This window comes from Nerophis ophidion, linkage group LG12 (assembly GCF_033978795.1).
Source record: "Nerophis ophidion isolate RoL-2023_Sa linkage group LG12, RoL_Noph_v1.0, whole genome shotgun sequence".
NCBI classification, from domain to species: Eukaryota; Metazoa; Chordata; class Actinopteri; order Syngnathiformes; family Syngnathidae; genus Nerophis; species Nerophis ophidion.
In genome coordinates, this window is record NC_084622.1 from 58,552,411 (window position 1) to 58,573,456 (window position 21,046).

Consider the following 21,046-nt stretch of genomic DNA (forward strand, 5'->3'; position numbering starts at 1 on the left):
ACACCCCCCGCGGTCGACTGGTAGCTCGCCATCGACGTAATGGGCACCCCTGGTGTAGATGATGAGCTTATTCCTTCTAAACTCTCATGAGGCGAGATATGTCTCCTATACGGGGTCAATTTAGAGGGAAGGGGCCCCGACAGAAAGTGATTGTGTCGCGGAGAGACTGTGCAGGGTTGGAGATCCGGTTGTCTCGGAGATGAAGAGAAGAAAGGCACTTAGTGAAGGTGAAAAGCACTGGTTCCGTTCAGGTAGAGACACAAGGCAACTCTACCTTCAACGGGACTCCAACAGTAGCAAGTTGGCACTGAGCAGGTTGGCGCTGTAGAAACACTGTGCATGCACACCTTGAAATGTTGTCACTGGACATTTTCAAGTAAGGCTGAAAAGAACCAAAAAGGGCAGCGCACACCTGGAAGACACAAGTCGGGTCAAAGCAGGTACATCATGCATCAAGCTGAATGGGATGAACCGATTGGTCTGCTGCTTTATTTCCCTCTCATTTCTTAGAGCTGGTTTAGTAAAAAGCCTCCCCTTTGTCCGTTATGGACTTGCATTTGAAGTGTTTTTTTTATTTAACAGTATCTTTGTTTTAAAATACCTGTAGTACATGTGTTTTTTGTTGTTGTTTTGTTTTTTTAATTGTTGCAATAATTCTCATGGATGTTCTATCAGAATGTGTGAGTTTTTGTTCGTTGCCAGCCTCATTTGTATGATGATGTTCAGTGGAGGTGTGTGTTTAACACACAATAATCCCATGGGACCCTGTATAGAATATGTGTAGCGTGAGAGGGCCACTCTTTCTTTATCCTGCTTAGGGATGTGCCGATCAATCCATTTTTGTAAAAAAAAATACGTGATTGCAAACGTCGATCCCCTATGGCTGTTTATTTTTAGACCGTTGGCTGGCAAGCGACAAGCAGCTAATTATGTGGCTCCATACACAGTGTGGAGCCGCTCCTAAAAGCTGATAATAATCACGTTTTTTTGCAAATGGCCAAAAAACAGGTTTTGTATTAAAGGGGTCATATTATGATTTTTTTTTCTACATCCAAAACACTTGATTGTGGTCTATATAACATGAAATGGTGGTGCTTTGGTCCAAATTCTGCATAGATTTTATTTTACACAACATATTCAAGCCGCTTTCAGATGTCAAACTCGTGCAGACCTCTACCAATCAGTGGAGATATCAGCTAAGGTGGCGTTTCTCAATTATTTTTTATCACGCCCCTATAGGAAAAAGGAAACATTTGGAGAAACCACCCCCAGCAATTTCTCTCCTTCACGGCTATAAATAGTACAATTTGTCTATAAAATTGTTAGTACCACTCTGCATAACATTGTATCCGTGTTAAGATTGGATAAAACAAATGAAGATAAACTTTACTAACATTGTTTTAGTCCGCAACAGAAACAGATTTAAAGAATTTAAAAAAAATTATGATTTAAAATCTTTATTTAAGCTAATGGTCCCCAAACTACGGGCCGTGGGCCGGATACGGGCAGCCCGCGTCCAAAATCCAGAATCCAGCCCGCGGGAAGTCCTGAATTTAAAATTTTTTTATATATATATATACACGACTTGTCCAGGGTGTACGCCACCTTCCGCCCGATTGTAGCTGAGATAGGCACCAGCGTCCCCCGCGACCCCAAACAAAATAAGGGGTGGAAAATCGATGGATATATATATATATATATATATATATATATATATATATATATATATATATATATATATATATATGTATGTATGTATGTATATATGTATGTATATGTATGTATCTGTATGTATGTATATATATATGTATATATATGTGTGTGTGTGTATATATATATATATATGTGTGTGTGTGTATATATATATATATATATATATATATATATATATATATATATATATATATACAAACAGCCCGCCCCCCGGCAAAACATGTTTAACCCAATGTGGTAGTCGAGTCGAGTTAATTTTTTGTGAATTATATTTATATAGCGCTTTTCTCCAGTGAATCAAAGCGCTTTTACATAGTGCAGGACCCAATATCTCTGTTACATCGAAATAAATGTGGGTGGCACTGAGTGCAGGTGGGTAAAGTGTCTTGCCCAAGGACACAACGGTAGTGACTAGGATGGCGGAAGCGGGGATCGAACCTGCAACCCTCAAGTTGCTGGCACGACCATTTCACCTAACCGAGCTATACCGCCCCAGTTTGGGGACCGCTGATTTATGCTATAAACCTTTTTTTTACAGACTTGTCACTTGACCTACTCGATACTGAAAAAACATAATTAAATAAACTCAATAAAGAAAAATGTGTTAGTAACATTAACGATATATACCACATTTTAACCTACAAAACATACATTAGTAAAACAATTTGTGCTGATTTCGTTTTCTCGCTGGAAAGAAGAAAGTCAAGATTGATGAGTAGTTTTGTATTGCACAGCATTGGGAAGTGGGGTCTGAAGCACGATACTGATAAAGGAAAGGTCTGCACCACTTTTTGAGAAGAGCTGAACTGATGCAAAAATATGTTGCTCGATTCTCAATTTCCCAAGTTTGTTTGGAAAGAAGCAAAAGTGTTTTATTAATGTTTCTCCGTGGTTTGAATTCAAATGTTTTTGACTTATGGGGGATACCAAAATAAAATAGACAGGTAGGGAAAACATTTTTTGCTTAATATGACTCCTTTACTTATGTAGCATTATCACTGGAGGACGAGGCTGAACATAGTACACACCGAAAAAGAGAATAATGACCTCGTTTAAATCACGTGAAGACATTCTCAACAGCACCCAGCTTAAATGTAAATGGATTATACTCGTATAGCAATTTTCTACCTTATTGAAGGAACTCAAAGCGCTTTGACACTATTTCCACATTCACCCATTCACATACTGATGGCGGGCTTAAATACATTGGAAAATGCATTTAAGTGTGATAGGCATTGGCCGACCCCACTTGCGGATAATCGGTAAAGCCCTGATCGGAACATCCCTAGTCCTGGTACTTGTTTCCTCATCACTGAACCGACCCCACTCACAAAAGATGTTATCGTTTTTGCTATTCCTTTGACGTTGTGCTTTTGGTTTTGTTTTCACAACATCCACCAGCGGCCATGTAAGAAGGCCCAGGCACAACAACAACAATCGGGAGGGAGATCTGACTACTGAAACATTCCACTGCTTGAGGGGATTGAGCGTTTTGTGTGCTAAGACTGCTGTCTTTTTTGTGTGTTTTTTTTTTTTTTTTGCCCCTCCCCCTTGACTTTTCACACACACCCGTCTCCCACCAAAGAGATCAGATTGCTGGTGTGCAAGCAGCAGCAGCATGCAGGCAATAACTCTTGATTGCATATGAAAATGCTTTACAAGTGCTTTCAACTCCATGAGTTCATGTTTCCCTGCGACTTGGCCCCTTGCATCCAAAAATAGGTTGATGACCAACCGATGTTTTGTTTTGCCCCGTTTTCGTATTCTTTAGACGTGCTGGTAGAAAAATGACCGACCATACCTTTACAAGCATGGCCACCTGCACAACATGAATGTAGTATGTTGACACGGTAAATGGGCGATTTAGCGCTTTTTTGCAATAATTCTCCTGCAGTTTGTGAGTCATCTCGTAGAACGGCCACCGCGATTAGAGCTTCTATATTTTATAAAGTTAAGACCTAACATTGCTTATCATTTTTAATCATCTTTTTTTCTGTTTTGATCAAAAAGTGTTGAGTGTCGATGTAGTTTGAATGACTTTTACGTTGCCGAAATGTGCTTCAAATGTTGTTAAAAGTGAGCCTAAGCCAGGGTCAGATGTTATTTTGGTGTCCGCACCTTAATATGAAAGTTTAATGTTAGCGCGGCCCGCTAGTTTTAGATGAATTTCCGCCAATTTTCACCCGATCATCAATGTTAAAGGGGAACATTATCACAATTTCTGAAGGGTTAAAACCAATAAAAATCAGTTCCCGGTGGCTTGTTTTATTTTTCAAAGTTTTTCTCAAAATTTTACCCATCATGCAATATCCCGAAAAACGGCCCACGAGACGTTATTTTGGTGTCCGCACCTTAATATAAAAGTTTGATAGCGCGGCCTGCTAGTTTTATATGAATTTCCGCCGATTTTCACCCGATCATCAATGTTAAAGGGGAACATTATCACAATTTCTGAAGGGTTAAAACCAATAAAAATCAGTTCCCCGTGGCTTGTTTTATTTTTTGAAGATTTTCTCAAAATTTTACCCATCATGCAATATCCGGAAAAACGGCCCGCGAGACGTTATTTTGGTGTCCGCACCTTAATATGAAAGTTTAATGTTAGTGCGGCCCGCTAGTTTTATATGAATTTCCGCCGATTTTCACCCGATCATCAATGCTAAAGGGGAACATTATCACAATTTCTGAAGGGTTAAAACCAATAAAAATCAGTTCCCAGTGGCTTATTTTATTTTTCAAAGTTTTGTCATAATTTTGCCCATCACGCAATATCCCGAAAAACGGCCCGCGAGACGTTATTTTGGTGTCCGCACCTTAATTTGATAGTTTGTTAGCGCGGCCTGCTAGTTTTATATGAATTTCCGCCGATTTTCACCCGATCATCAATGTTAAAGGGGAACATTATCACAATTTTTGAAGGGTTGAAACTAATTAAAAATCAGTTCCCAGTGGCTTGTTTTATTTTTCAAAGTTTTTCTCGAAATTTTACCCATCACGCAATATCCCGAAAAACGGCCCGCGAGACGTTATTTTGGGGTCCGCACCTTAATATGAAAGTTTAATGTTAGCGCGGCCCGCTAGTTTTATATGAATTTCCGCCAATTTTCACCCGATCACCAATGTTAAAGGGGAACATTATCACAATTTCTGAAGGGTTAAAACCAATAAAAATCAGTTCCCAGTGGCTTATTTTATTTTTCAAAGTTTTGTCAAAATTTTACCCATCACGCAATATCCCGAAAAACGGCTTCAAAGTGCCTGATTTTCACCATCAGTATATCCACCCGGCCATTATCCTGTGACGTCACAGCGTGAAACCACCAGAAACAAACATGGCGGATAGCACAAAAAGGTATAGCGATAGTAGCTCCGATTCAGACTTGGATTTCAGCGGAGTAAGCGATTCAACAGATTACGCATGTAATGAATCGGATCGTTGGAGTGTGGAGGCAGGTAGCGAAAACGAAATTGAAGAAGAAACTGAACCTATTGAGCCATATCGCTTTGAACCGTATACAAGCGAAAACGACACGACAGATAGCGACACGGGAGGAAGCAAGGACGAATTCGGGGATCGCCTTCCAACCAACGATTGGTATGTGTTTGTTTGGCATTAAAGGAAACAAACTAACAACTATGAACTAGGTTTACATTCTTTGTAATTTGTTTGCTTCGCTTTTCTGCGGATTTTTGTGGGATGATCTGGTGTTGAAAACAGGGGTCTGGGTGATATCCGCAATATACGATTATCGGGTTGACTTTATTTTCCATTGTCTCTTATCACAAGACTACCCGAATGTACTCGAATGATTGGAAAAAAAAGTGTTTGCCATGCTCCCGAGGTCCGTCGTCCCTGAATAGCTCACGCACTCCGGCAGATTGAGTGGTGGTCTATTTTCCAATATTGCAGATTTCTTTGACTTTATCGTTGGAAAAGCATCTGCTTTGAGTGTCGCAGGATATCCACACATTCTTGCCATCTCTGTCGTAGCATAGCTGTCGTCGGTAAAGTGTGCGGAACGAACGAGGGACCATTTCGTCGGCTTTCCCCACACCCTCGTATTTTGAACAAATTTTGTCCAATTTTTGGCCACTTTCGCGTCTTTTGGCCACTGGTGCAACTTGAATCCATCTCTGTGGGTGTTGTTACACCCTCCGACAACACACCGACGAGGCATGATGTCTCCAAGGTACTGGAAAACAGTCGAAAAAACAGAAAATCACAGAGCTGATTTGACTTGGTGCGTGTAATGCGATTGAGGAAATGGCGAATCATTTCACGTTGTGACGTCACAGGTCAAAGGTCATCGCTCTGACAGGCTATCAATTGAAAGGCGTTTAAAAAATCGCCAACTTCACCCTTTTAGAGTTCGGAAATTGGTTAAAAAAACATATGGTCTTTTTTCTGCAACATCAAGGTATATATTGACGCTTACTTAGGTCTGGTGATAATGTTCCCCTTTAAGGGAGTGACGTTTCTTTGGCGCCCTCTACAACCTGTACAAACAGGGTGCCAGCCTGGCCTTATGCTGTGTTTGTATATTGTACACGAAAGTGACTGCAAGACATACTTGGTCAACAGCCATACAGGTCACACTGAAGGTGGGCGTATAAATGAGTTTAACACTGTTACAAATAAGCACCACACTGTGAACCCACGCCAAACAAGCATGACAAACACATTTTGGAAGAACATCCGCACCTTAACACAACATAAACACAACACATCAAATACCCATAATCCCATGCAGCCCTAACTCTTCCGGGCTACAATATACACCCACTTTTTTTGATTGATTGATTGATACTTTTATTAGTAGATTGCACAGTACAGTACATATTCCGTACAAATGACCACTAAATGGTATACCCGAATAAGTTTTTCAGTTTGTTTAAGTCGGGGTCCACGTTAATTCAACATTAACGCTACCACCAAACCCTGCCCATCTCAACCGACGCACGGAGGGGGGAAGGTTGATGTGTGGGGCGCGGGGTTTTGTGGTAGCGGGGGTGTATATTGTAGCTCGGAACAGTTAGAGCTGCATGGGATTCTGGGTATTTGTTGTGTTTTGTTACGGTGCGGATGTTCTCCCGAAATGTGTTTGTCATTCTTGTTTGGTGTGGTTTCACAGTGTGGCGCATATTTGTAACAGTGTTAATGTTGTTTATACGGCCACCGTCAGTGTGACCTGTATGGCTGTCGAACAAGTATGTCTTGCAGTCACCCACGTGTCTCGGTAGAAGACTTATACAACATAAGACTGGGCCGGAACGCTGTTTGTATGTTAAGAAAGCAGACCGCACGCCCTTAAATTTGTTGTTGTCCGAATGAAAATCGGGACCAAAATTTATCCGGGAGATTGTCGGGAGGATCACTGAATTTCGGGAGTCTCCCGGGCAAATCGGAAGGCTTGTCAAGTATGATGCTAGGGCGGGATAGCTATTCAAAGATGGTGAAGTCATTAAAAAGTACATGTAAGAATTTTTTAGGAAATCTTTACTTGTGGCCCAGACTCACCCAGTTTCTACATCCAGTGGCCCCCGGGTAAATTGAGTTTGAGACCCCTGGCCTAAGCCTTCTCGTCTAGTTTTCATTCGAGTTCTGTCTTCAAAACAACCGACGATACCTCCAAAGCTTCAAAGTCTCATTTCCAATTAGGGTGAAAAAAAACCACGTAAAAGGCTATGTTTCACAATGTTATCCCAATTATTTATGTCAGTACAGTTTTTTTTTTTAAGTGCAGCCTTTGTTGATATATTTCTTTTACTGGATTTGGGTGATTACTATTGAAAAGTACCAAAACTCATTTAAAACCCGTATCCCTGTCTGAACATATGGTATGATTTTGTCGCTAATTTGCTATATTTTATGACCTGCAATTTCAAATAACGGACTACAATATGTCTACAGCCCAAAAAAAAAAAAATACGGTCGTCCCTCGTTTATCGGTAATTGGTTCCGGACATAACCGCCATAAATGAAATCCTGTGAAGTAGGAATCATCAATCAAATGTTTTCATGGCTGGAGCATAAAAATATATATATATTTACGACCTTCCAAACACATTTTTCAACATTATGATATCAAATAGGCAGCACGGTGGAACAGGGGCTAGTGCATGTGCCTCACAATACGAAGGTCCTGAGTAGTCCTGGGTTCAATCCCTGGTTCGGGATCTTTTCTGTGTGGAGTTTGCATGTTCTCCCTGTGACTGCGTGGGTTCCCTCCGCTAAAAACATGCACCTGGGGATAGGTTGATTGGCAACACTAAATTGGCCCATTCTGTGAATGTTGTTTGTCTATCCGTGTTGGCCCTGTGATGAGGTGGCGACTTGTCCAGGGTGTACACCGCCTTCCGCCCGAATGCAGCTGAGATAGGCTCCAGCGACCCTGAAAGGGACAAGCAGTAGTAAATGGATGGACAATATCAAATAACACTGGTTAGTCACTTTTACGCTATAGATAGTAATGCCGTAAGGCTGAGCCAATCAGTGACCACGATACTGAACGGCGTGATCTGATTGGTTTGGTCTACTGTAGTATTCCTAATTTTAGTTAATTTAGCCATGTTTATGCTCAAAATGCCTAAGTTCCATTTTTCAACATTATGACAGCCCTCTAGAGCAGTGTTTTTCCAGCCTTTTCTCAGCAAGGCTCATATTTTTCATTGACAAAATCCCCAGGCACACCACCAGCTGAAAACATTAAAAAACGAAACTCAGTTGACAGTAAAAAGTCGTTGTCGCAATTGTTGGGTATGACTTTAAACCACAACCGAGCTTGCATCACTATAGCTCTTGTCTCAAAGTAGGTGTGCTGTCACCACCTGTCACATCCCACCGTGACTTATACGGAGTTTTTTGCTGTTTTCCTGTGTGTAGTGTTTAAGTTCTGGTCTTGCGCTCCTATTTTCGGTATATTCCTGTAGAAGTTTCATGTCTTCCTTTGAGCGATATTTCCCGCGCCGCGGACGCTATCCATCTCTGTGGGGACATTGTTGATTGTCATATCATGTTCGAATGTACTTTGTGGACGCCGTCTGCTCCTCACGCTGAAAGTCTTTGCTGTCGTCCAGCATTCTGTTTTCGTTTACTTTGCAGCCAGTTCAGTTTTAGTTCCGTTCTGCTTAGCCTTTCCTTTTCTTAGGGGTGCTCACCTTTTGTTTATTATTTTTGGGTTAAGCATTAGATACCTTTTTACCTGCACCCTGCCTCCCGCTGTCATCTGCATATTGGGATCACGTCAAACCATCGTCGTCTCACACACGCGTTCCCGACATATACAAAGCAACTAGCTACCTGCTACGGCACATTTTTTGCGGATTATAATTACTGGTTTGTAAAAAGATAGTTTTACCACAAGTATTTCAAAAGGGGGGGGGGGGGTGTTGCGTGGGGTGTATATATTTTCAAATATTTCTTCTACATACATATATATATATATATATATATATATAAATAATCTGTTCATGAATGAGTATATCCGTTCAACCACCGCGTTCAATGGAGAAGTCTGATCTACAAAATTTTCAGGCAGCACACCCCTTCCCCTTCGAGCTGTCCTGGATGAACTGAAATTATTTTTTCCCAATCATTTTGGAACTTGCAAGCGTACTTCTTCTTCTTACTCGTCGTCGCCATGTCTCTTCTTCGGTCTCCTGCTTCGTCTCTTTTATGTTTTTGGACATTACTACTTGCCGTAGTTTTGAAGCAATGCATGATGGGAATCCGACGTTGTGTGTCAGCGTGTTAACGGCTGGAATAAACGCACGCTGAGAAATAGCTCCGTGCCTGCCTACTTAATGGGTGATGGATAAACCTATGGATAACGGAGACTTATATAATAGTCTTCTTTTCAGGTGAGTGAGGACGCTAAAGGCAGTGCCTTTAAGGCACGCCCCCAATATTGTTGTCAGAGTGGAAATCGGGAGAAATTTGAGAGAAATTCGGGAGAATGGTTGCCCCGGTAGATTTTCGGGAGGGGCACTGAAATCTGGGAGTCTCCTGGGAAAATCGGGAAGTATGCCCACGGCACATAAGTTGAAAAACACTGCTCTAGACATCAAATAACACCATTTAGTCACTTTTACGCTATTTTAATTCAATATAGTAAGGCTGAGCCAATCAGTGACCACGATACTAAAAACGGCGCGATCGGATTGGTTCGGTCGACTGTCGTATTCCTATTTTTAGTTTATTTAGCCATGTATAGGCTCAAAACGCCTACTTTAGGACCAAAAAAAAAATGGAGACTATGCTTGCTATGAAAAATACCCCCCAAATGATCTCCTATGTGAAGCTGCACTATTTGAAGCGCGATGTCGCGAGGGACGACTAATTGTGTTGAAAACAAAAAAAGTGGAACCACCAAAAGCTACGTTCAAAGACACATTTTTTCCTGATGATGGTCCAAAAAAAAATCCCAGCGGAGGTCATATATAATACGTACGTCTTATGAGTAATATCAACATTATTGATTTATTTGAGTGCATTCAACCCGACCACATGTGTGGTTTCTCCACTGGTTCAATTTTGTTCCGAAGCTCCTCCTTGCTGTAGTACACCCTTCTCTTTTCAACCTTCTTATGATTTCTTTGTCGGGGTACGATGTCTCATCTGTCGATGTAGTGTTCCGTGTATTCTCCAGCCTAATACAATTACGAATACATCTTATCATTAGGATGGACACTTTTGCTGGCTTTATAGAGTGAATATAATATCGTCGATGAGAAAGATCAATTTAAAAAGCCCCTAACCAGTTGCTTGTATTACCATTTATGATATTGTGTGCTTCTCAATCATTTTCGTTGTAGAAAAACAAAAAAACAAAAACAAAAAAAGAGTGGATTTTTATTAGAATATATGGGACACTAATTATAGCGTAATGTCTGGAGGATCTATAGCAGACAATAAGCAGCTTGGTCAAGTTATTATTTGAATTGTCCTCTTTATTAACTGTAGGCTGAGAAGGGGCTCGCAATGTTATAGCTTGTTTTGGGGGTTTTTTCCCACTGTTTTTCACTGTTACTTTGGATCATTTTTCGAATTGAGTTATTAATGAGAGTTTGTATGCTCACATATGCATATTGTATATGTGTAGAAATGTAATCACACTTTGTCTTGGATTTACAATAAACTGTTCAGTCACACCAGTTTGTTGCCCGATGTTCATTTCCTCTTTGACATTAGATCACACAAGATCCGGTGTACAAACCCCGTTTCCATATGAGTTGGGAAATTGTGTTAGATGTAAATATCAACGGAATACAAGGATTTGCAAATCATTTTCAACCCATATTCAGTTGAATATCAATCAATCAATCAATGTTGACTTATATAGCCCTAAATCACTAGTGTCTCAAAGGGCTGCACAAACCACTACGACATCCTCGGTAGGCCCACATAAGGGCAAGGAAAACTCACACCCAGTGGGACGTCGGTGACAATGATGACTATGAGAACCTTGGAGAGGAGGAAAGCAATGGATGTCGAGCGGGTCTAACATGATACTGTGAAAGTTCAATCCATAATGGATCCAACACAGTCGCGAGAGTCCAGTCCAAAGCGGATCCAACACAGCAGCGAGAGTCCCGTTCACAGTGGAGCCAGCAGGAAACCATCCCAAGCGGAGGCGGATCATCAGCGCAGAGATGTCCCCAGCCGATACACAGGCAAGCAGTACATGGCCACCGGATCGGACCGGACCCCCTCCACAAAGGAGAGTGGGACATAGAAGAAAAAGAAAAGAAACGGCAGATCAACTGGTCTAAAAAGGGAGTCTATTTAAAGGCTAGAGTATACAAATGAGTTTTAAGGTGAGACTTAAATGCTTCTACTGAGGTGGCATCTCGAACTGTTACCGGGAGGGCATTCCAGAGTACTGGAGCCCGAAATGAAAAAGCTCTATAGCCCGCAGACTTTTTTTGGGCTTTGGGAATCACTAATAAGCCGGAGTCTTTTGAAGGCAGATTTCTTGATATGCTTCAAAGACAACATATGATGTTCAAACTGATAAACTTTTTTTTTTTTTTGCAAATAATCATTAACTTTAGAATTTGATGCCAGCAACACGTGACAAAGAAGTTGGGAAAGGTGGCAATAAATACTGATAAAGTGGAGGAATGCTCATCAAACACTTATTTTGGAACATCTCACAGGTGTGCAGGCTAATTAGGAACAGGTGGGTGCCATGATTGGGTATAAAAACAGCTTCCCAAAAAATGCTCAGTCTTTCACAAGAAAGAATGGGGCGAGGTACACCCCTTTGTCCACAACTGCATGAGCAAATAGTCAAACAGTTTGAGAACAACGTTTCTCAAAGTGCAATTGCAAGAAATTTAGGGATTTCAACATCTACAGTCCATAATATCATCAAAAGGCTCAGAGAATCTGGAGAAATCATTCCACGTAAGCGGCATGGCCGGAAACCAACATTGAATGACCGTGACCTTCGATCCCTCAGACGGCACTGTATCAAAAACCGACATCAATCTCTAAAGGATATCACCACATGTGGTCAGGAACACTTCAGAAAACCACTGTCACTAAATACAGTTCGTCGCTACATCTGTAAGTGCAAGTTAAAGCTTTACTATGTAAAGCGAAAGCCATTTATCAACAACATCCAGAAACGCCGCCGGTTTCTCTGGGCCTGAGATCATCTAAGATGGACTGATGCAAAGTGGAAAAGTGTTCTGTGGTCTGACGAATCCTCATGTACTTGTTTATAGTAGTTACTATGGTAATCTAATTAGTTACTATGGTTATCTAATTAGTTACTACGGTAATCTAAGTCACAGCAGCTCAGACGAGGCACCGAGCAGTGTGGGTGGCGAGCGTTTCCACAGAGTGTTTCCAGAGCGGCCAGCCTGAAATGTGGGTGTCAGGGACAGACAGGGAAGGAGATTTTTACAACAAAGTTCACCAAGAAAAGTGATATTATATCAGATAGTAGGTGTTTTTTTTGGTTTTTTTTACCCTTGGCGTTCATATTTTGCTGTTTGTTGCAGTTTTGTTGGGTTTCGCTTGATTGTAAATTAAGTGGATGGAGAGGGATGGCGACGTTCATATGTTGTCAATATTCAGTGTTTTATCATTTATAGTTAATATTGTAAATCCCACATTTTTTATTTTCATGTACATTCTGGGTGTCTCATTTGGTAAAAAAAAAATGTAAATGACATTCCGTTTTTTAACGTGGTCCGTCATAACGTTTTTTTGCATTCAATCAGACATTGTTGTGAGTTTTTGTATGAGTGCTCCTAAAAATAGACACATTTTTTCTGTATATTTGGCCCCCGAGTCAAAATAGTTGTCCAGGCCTGTTGTAGATGCTAAAATCAATACAAGGATAAACTGTCTTAACAATAAATCAATAATAAGATATGTAGTGATTGTACGCTCTGTACTTCTCCCTACGTCCCTGTGCACAGTTTTTAAAAAATCACAAATTTTACTTTTTGAAACCGATACCGATCATTTTGAACCCGATATCGATCATTTCCGATATTAAATTTTAAAGCATTTATCAGCTGATAATATCGGCAGGCTATTATTATCGGACATCTCTAATAATAATCTTTGTTAATAAAACATGCTTTTATCTCATTATTTTGACAAGGTTTATCCTGTAAAGTAGGTTAGAGATAAGTAATGAATATGATTAAAATCACGAATTAAATGATTAATTCAGTGTTAACATTTGAGTGGGCCATGTGCCCCTCTGTAGTGAAAAGCTGGGCCCCAAGGTCAACAAGGTTAGGAGCCCCAGGTAGAGTGGCCCGACAGAAGCCATTCCTTTGGTAAAAGTGTGCCAAAACGCATCAGAAAGACTCTCAGACCACGAGAAACTAAATGTTCTGGTCGGATGAGACAAAGATTGAACTTTTTGTCCTGAATGCCAGGAGTCATGTTTGGAGAAACCCTGCAGGCACAACCATCACCCAGCCAAAACCGGTGAAGCATGGTGGTGGCAGCTTTAAGTTGTGGGGATGTTTTTCAGCGGCAGGAACTGAGAGACCAGTCAGGATAGAAGGAAAGATGGATGCAGCAATGGTCAGAGACATCCTGGATGGAAAAAGTGCTCCAGAGTGCTGTTTTACTCAGGCTGGGGCAATAGTTTATCTTTTAACATGACAGCGAGCCTAAGCACACAGCCAAGATATAAGACAACGGCTTCAGGACAACTCTGTAAATGTCCTTGAGGGGCCCAGCCGGAGCCTGGACTTGATTCCGATTGAGCATCACTGCAGGGATCTGGAAATGGCTTCCCATCCAAACTGATGGAGCTTGAGAGGGGCTGCAAAAAATAATGTCAAAGAAGGAATGGGCGAAACAAGGGAGGTGTGCCTAGCTTATGTAAAACCTACCCGAGGTGCATCAATAAAGTATTGCGTAAGTGGAAACTAGTTGCATCAGCTCTGTGCTCTTTTAGATGTGTTTTATGTCCTTTGTTTTATTTTATGTTTTCTTTTCGGGTGTTTTCACCTTTTTTGTGGACTTCAATCTGCACTGCAATGACAAAACATCCTTGTTACGGGATAAATAAAGTCTATCCTATTCTATCCTTAAGTAGGACATTGAAAGGAAAACCATCAATATTGTAAAATATGTCCCACAAATAGAGTGCAGTATATATCAGCACCTCCAAGTCCGTGTCCATGGTTCTCGCCCGGAACAGGGTGGGGATCCATCTCCGGGTTGAGGAGGAGACCCTGCCCCAAGTGGAGGAGTTCAAGTACCTAGGAGTCTTGTTCACGAGTGAGGGAAGAGTGGATCGTGAGATCGACAGGCGGATCGGTGCGGCGTCTTCAGTAATGCGGACGTTGTACCGATCCGTTGTGGTGAAGAAGGAGCTGAGCCGGAAGGCAAAGCTCTCAATTTACCGGTCGATCTACGTTCCCATCCTCACCTATGGTCATGAGCTTTGGGTCATGACCGAAAGGATAAGATCACGGGTACAAGCGGCCCAAATGAGTTTGGGTCTCTCCCTTAGAGATAGGGTGAGAAGCTCTGCCATCCGGGAGGAACTCAAAGTAAAGCCGCTGCTCCTCCACATCGAGAGGAGCCAGATGAGGTGGTTCAGGCATCTGGTCAGGATGCCACCCGAACGCCTTCCTAGGGAGGTGTTTAGGGCACAGGGAAGACCCAGGACACATTGGGAAGACTATGTCTCCCGGCTGGCCTGGGAACGCCTCGGGATCCCCCGGGAAGAGCTGGACGAAGTGGCTGGAGATAGGGAAGTCTGGGCTTCCCTACTTAGGCTGCTGCCCCTGCGACCTGACCTCGGATAAGCGGTAGAAGATGGATGGATGGATGTTTTCACCTTTTTTGTGGACTTGAATCTGCACTGCAACGACAAAATACCCCTGTTATGGGATAAATAATGTTTATCCTATTCTATCCTTAAGTAGGACATTGAAAGGAAAACCATCAATATTGTAAAATATGTCCCACAAATGGGCTTCACGGTGGCAGAGGGGTTAGTGCGTCTGCCTCACAATACGAAGTTCCTGCAGTCCTGGGTTCAAATCCAGGCTCGGGGTCTTTCTGTGTGGAGTTTGCATGTTCTCCCCGTGAATGCGTGGGTTCCCTCCGGGTACTCCGGCTTCCTCCCACTTCCAAAGACATGCACCTGGGGATAGGTTGATTGGCAACACTAAATGGTCCCTAGTGTGTGAATGTGAGTGTGAATGTTGTCTGTCTATCTGTGTTGGCCCTGTGATGAGGTGGCGACTTGTCCAGGGTGTACCCTGCCTTCCGCCCGATTGTAGCTGAGATAGGCGTCAGCGCCCCCCGCGACCCCGAAAGGGAATAAGCGGTAGAAAATGGATGGATGGATGTCCCACAAATAGAGTGCAGTATACATTGGTATACAATTGAGTGATGCACTCCTTACTTCCACCACTAGATGGCAGTATGCGCCAAGACGAGGCTTCCACACGCCATCACTGGCGATGCATTTTCAAAGACAGAATGACGTCATTTCGCTGGTAAGCTCTTTGAACTTTTTTTTTTCTAGCATTTCAACATCCCTCGATGGAGTGTCGTCAAATCTAAAAACGTATTTCAAATTTAATCATCAGACTTAATTGTAATTTAGAAACATAGTGTCAACTAAACATGAGCATGTGTGTTATGCGCACAAGGTTGCCGTGGAAGCCGCAGACGCTTGTCGAAGATGACCAACCTAGTGTGAAGAAAATATAATGACGGACAGTTGGTTAGCCAATGAGCGCTTAGTTTGATAGGCTGTCCACAAATCAGAGCAATCAGTAGGCGGGGCTTGAGTCAATCTGCTGCTAGACAGGAGACGGTGACTGTTGCTGCTATCGAGAGAGTCAAATGGATGCTGGCTTCCAACACGTAAGGTCTATTCATGAATTACATTTGAGCTCACAAGGTGGTCCCGCCGAGGGTCCGTCGACTACTTTCTGCTTCATCCAATTATATTTTTCCCAACCCAGACAAAGGATTTCATTGAGTTTTGCGGCGTGTTTTGGTAAGTCTGAATGCGCAGCCTGTTAAAAATGACTCTTTTCTTTGCGCTAAAAGCTTGCTTTTCGGCACTTGTGACCGTCCTTTTTGTTTATAAACATGTGTTATGTTTTGTGGGTAACGACACGGGATGTACTGTGTGATAAAATTCTCTGGGAGCTATTAGCAATGTTCTCCATGTCGACATTTAGTCACAATAATAAAAGTTACCGTATGTCCTTGAATTGCCGCCCGGGCGCTAATTAATCTAAAACCTCTTCCCACTCCTGCGCTTACCAAAGGCATGCGGTAAAACTAAGCATGCGCTAATTATTTTTTATAACCTCTTCTCACTCCGGCACTTACCAAAGGTATGCAGTAAACATTTGAGTGTGATGTAAGCTTGGACCTTAAATCCTACTGAATAGCTCTGAAACTTCTTCCCTTTATGCGATTTCAAATTACCGGTATTGAAACCAGCCTCCTCCATTTTGAAAATGATGACAGGGGAAGTGTCACTCGTGACATCATGAGTTTGACCAGGCGGTAATACAAAAGCATGCGCTAATTATTTTGGGAAGCGAGTTTGATCCGGCAGTAAGTCAAGGCAGGCGCATACTGTATGCCCTACGGCAATTCAAGGAAATACGGTAATTGTATTGGAAGTCAGTTAGTTTGGGTATAAAAGACTACCAGTAACATGTATGTACACAAGGGTAATTAAAGGCCTACTGAAACGAGATTTCGGCGGAGGAAACTCATTTCGGCCGCTTGTACCCATGATCTTGGCCTTTCGGTCATAACCCAAAGCTCATGACTATAGGTGAGGATGGGAACGTAGATTGACCGGTAAATTGAGAGCTTTGCCTTCCGGCTCAGCTCCTTCTGCACCACAACAGACTGATACAGAGTCCGCATTACTGAAGACACCGCACTGTCGATCTCACGATCCACTCCTCCCTCACTCTTGAACAAAACTCCTAGGTACTAGAACTCCTCCACTTGGGGCAGGGTCTCCTCCCCAACCCGTAGATGGCACTCCTCCCTTTTCCGGGCGAGAACCATGGACTCGTACTTGGAGGTGCTGATTCTCATTCCAGTCGCTTCGTTCCTGTGAGAGCTGGAGAGCCAGTCCTATTATGTCAAAAATAAAAGGGGCCTTGTGATTTTTATTCATTGTAAAAATGTAAACAGTGGTCAAACAAAAGTAGATCAACAGTATGTCAATCAATCAATCAATCAAAGTTTACTTATATAACCCTAAATCACAAGTGTCTCAAAGGGCTGTACGAGCCACAACGACATCCTTGGCTCAGGTCCCACATCAGGGCAAGGAAAAACTCAACCCAAGGGGATACAATGAGAAGCCTTGGAGGGGACCGCAGATGTGGGGACCCAGCCCTGGGCCACCGGTGCAATGGACGTTGGGTGGATATAATTAATAGTGTGAGAGTCCAGTCCATGGTTTGGCCCAGCCGGATATACTTTTGAGTGGAGACAAGTCAGCAGTGCAGAGACGTCCCCAACTGATGCACAGATGAGTCGTCCACCCCGGATCCCGACATTGAACAGCTAGCGCGTCATCTGTGATCACCTAATAGCCTCTTCATGCGAGAGAGGGGGGCAAAGCAGAAAATAGACGGCAGATCAACCGGTCTAAAAGGGGGGTCTATTTAAAAGCTAGAGTATACAAATGAGTTTTAAGGTGAGACTTAAATGGTTCTACTCAGGTAACATCTCTAACTGTTACCGGGAGAGCATTCCAGAGTACTGGAGCCCGAATAGAAAACGCTCTATAGCCCGCAGACTTTTTTGGGGGGCTCTGGGAATCACTAATAAGCTGGAGTTCTTTGAACACAGATTTCTTGCCGGGACATACGGTACAATACAATCAGCAAGATAGGATGGAGCTAGACCGTGTAGTATTTGATACGTAAGTTGTAAAACCTTAAAGTCACATCGAAGTGCAAAGGAAGCCAGTTCAGGTGAGCTTAATGTGATCAAACATTCTTGTTTTGTCAAAAGTCTAGCAGCTGCATTTTGTACCAACTGTAATCTTTTAATGCTGGACATAGCGAGACCCAAAAATAATGTGTATATATATATATATATATATATATGTATATATACTGGATATAAGACTACCAGTAGCATGTATGTACACAAGGGTAATTAATATTCAAATACATTATTATGGTATTAACATTGTGACTGATAAAAACTTAATTCACAAGGTCTTAGTCTGTCAAAGAGGGGCCTTGTGATGGTTATTCATTGTAAAAATGTAAACAGTGGTCAAACACAAGTAGATCAACAATATGCGGTTGTGTTTACGCCTGCTAAATAGGGCATCTACACCGCGGGTGTCAAACTCAAGGGCCCCCCAGAATTGGCCCCATCTCTGAAATTATCTGATCATGTAATGAGGTATTCTAAAAAAAAAATTCCCTATCAAAAACAAGGGGTGTCCCGATACAGCCTTTTCACTTCCGATACGAATGCGGAGCCTTGAGTATTGGCCGATACTTATATTGATCCGGTACGAAATCAGCACAAATCAATCAATGTTTACTTATATAGCCCTAAATCACTAGTGTCTCAAAGGGCTGCACAAACCACTACGACATCCTCGGTAGGCCCACATAAGGGCAAGGAAAACTCACACCCAGTGGGACATCGGTGACAATGATGACTATGAGAACCTTGGAGAGGAGGAAAGCAATGGATGTCGAGCGGGTCCAACATGATACTGTGAAAGTTCAATCCATAATGGATCCAACACAGTCGCGAGAGTCCAGTCCAAAGCGGATCCAACACAGCAGCGAGAGTCCCGTTCACAGCGGAGCCAGCAGGAAACCATCCCAAGCGGAGGCGGATCAGCAGCGCAGAGATGTCCCCAGCCGATACAGAGGCAAGCAGTACATGGCCACCGGATCGGACCGGACCCCCTCCACAAGGGAGAGTGGGACATAGGAGGAAAAGAAAAGAAACGGCAGATCAACTGGTCTAAAAAGGGAGTCTATTTAAAGGCTAGAGTATACAAATGAGTTTTAAGGTGAGACTTAAATGCTTCTACTGAGGTAGCATCTCGAACTGTTACCGGGAGGGCATTCCAGAGTACTGGAGCCCAAAATGAAAAAGCTCTATAGCCCGCAGACTTTTTTTGGGCTTTGGGAATCACTAATAAGCCTTTACTATCCTGTAGTCTGGAATGTCAGAAAAGGCTCGATCAAGTGAAATTAGTCAGAAATCAATGGTAGGTATGAAGAACGCTAACCTATTTATTATTAACCGTCTGGAATTGATTTATGCTGTCTTTTAGTTGAAGTGGCCTGGTAATTGCTCTTGACGCAGTAAGTTTGGTGATGCCGACACGTTTGTTATTGGATAGTTTCTATAACGCTCCTGCATTGGGGACTTTGTGTATTAATAGTCAACTATAAATAGTTTGTATATTTGTTTATATTGACAAATATGTTTTACCTGGCAATGATCCTTATTACGTAAGTCTACCTTGTGTGCTATTTATCGTGTGCTTAGCTGCAAGCTACTAGTAGTCTATTGCCTTCCATGTTTACCTTTTTTAGATGACTTGATTTAAGTTCAAGAAAAATCAAACTTGTGTGCTTATTGGAGGACAATTAGATGTTGACTGGCTCTCCAGCTTTGCACAAGTAAACGCACTGCAGGACTGCTTGTATCGGACATTTTACATGTACGCCAATACCATTCGATAGGCCTTACATGAATTATCGTGTCGATATTTGATATTAATATCCGATCGGGTCACCCCTAACCTACAGTAAATATCTGCTTGTCACCTTGACTTAGGATTGGAAAGCAAGTTATCCATCAGTAAACATATAATAAATATAAGGTTATTATACATAACATTGATATACAGTTCATTTGCTGTTACATGCGGCCCTCAGCACTACACCACAAAGCCTCAACAAAAAAAGTAGTGTTGTTTCTATTAGCTTCCATTGTTTCTCTGCTGCTTTCATGGTCTTTCTTTTCTACAAGGCAGGCACATGTTCTGGAAGATGAGGAAGACTCCGACATAAAACCTCCGGGTTTTATGTACCCCCAAAGACGTGTCTTTTTGGATGACTGCTGTCATTATAATTACATGAAATGCCTTGACCTAGCCACCACCATATCATGGCAGGTAGTTGCATGGATGTCCGTGGCCATTGTGCAGTGGTTCTGGGAATGGTCCTGTTGATAAACATGATAGCGGCTGACTCACCTGTTGCAGGTAAGAGAAAGTATTTTTCTTAAGACCACAATGTCATCCTGTAGTTTATTACACGGCCATGATCTTTAATTCAGGTCACACATAAACTGGGGCCTATCCCAGCTGACTTTGAGGTTCAGGTTTAGTTTTAGGGGTATACCCAAGATTGGTTCACACATAAAAACAGCCATTCACACTCACATTAAAACATATGGACACTATAGAGCATAGGTGTCAAATCTGGCCCGCGGGCCAAATTTGGCCCGCCGTGTAATTTCATTTGGCCCTTGATGCAATATCAAATTAACATTAGAGCTGGCGTGCCGGTGTTATACAGCGGTGCCGCTATAACACCGCATTCACCGATTTCCCGGGAGACTCTCGAATTTCAGTGCCCCTCCCGAAAATCTCCCGGTACAAACATTCTCCGAATTCCACCCGGACAACAATATTGGGGGTGTGCCTTAAAGGCACTGCCTTTAGCGTCCCCTACAACCTGTCGTCAGGTCTGTTTTTCCTCCTCACAAACAGCATGCCGGCCCAATCACGTAATATATGTGGCTTCTACACACATGTAAGTAAATGCAAGGCATACTTGATCAACAGCATACAGGTCA

The 21,046-nt window shown here is 42.4% G+C and overlaps 1 protein-coding gene across 9 annotated transcripts in view; it reads left to right on the forward strand.

Moving 5' to 3' along the window:
• The first annotated feature begins 15,965 nt into the window (after positions 1 to 15,965).
• The window catches only part of LOC133563630 (UPF0606 protein KIAA1549-like), a 50,894-nt gene continuing 45,813 nt past the window's right edge, over positions 15,966 to 21,046 (forward strand). For 5 of the 9 annotated variants that reach the window (XM_061917860.1, XM_061917862.1, XM_061917861.1 and 2 more), the window contains exons 1-2: positions 16,023 to 16,214; positions 20,216 to 20,450. In XM_061917860.1, the coding sequence (XP_061773844.1) occupies positions 20,354 to 20,450 (97 nt within the window). In that variant the 5' untranslated portion in view covers positions 16,023 to 16,214; positions 20,216 to 20,353. Of the gene's footprint in view, positions 16,215 to 20,215; positions 20,451 to 21,046 lie in introns of all 9 variants that reach the window. The other 4 variants (XM_061917857.1, XM_061917858.1, XM_061917859.1 and 1 more) reach the window with 4 other exon arrangements.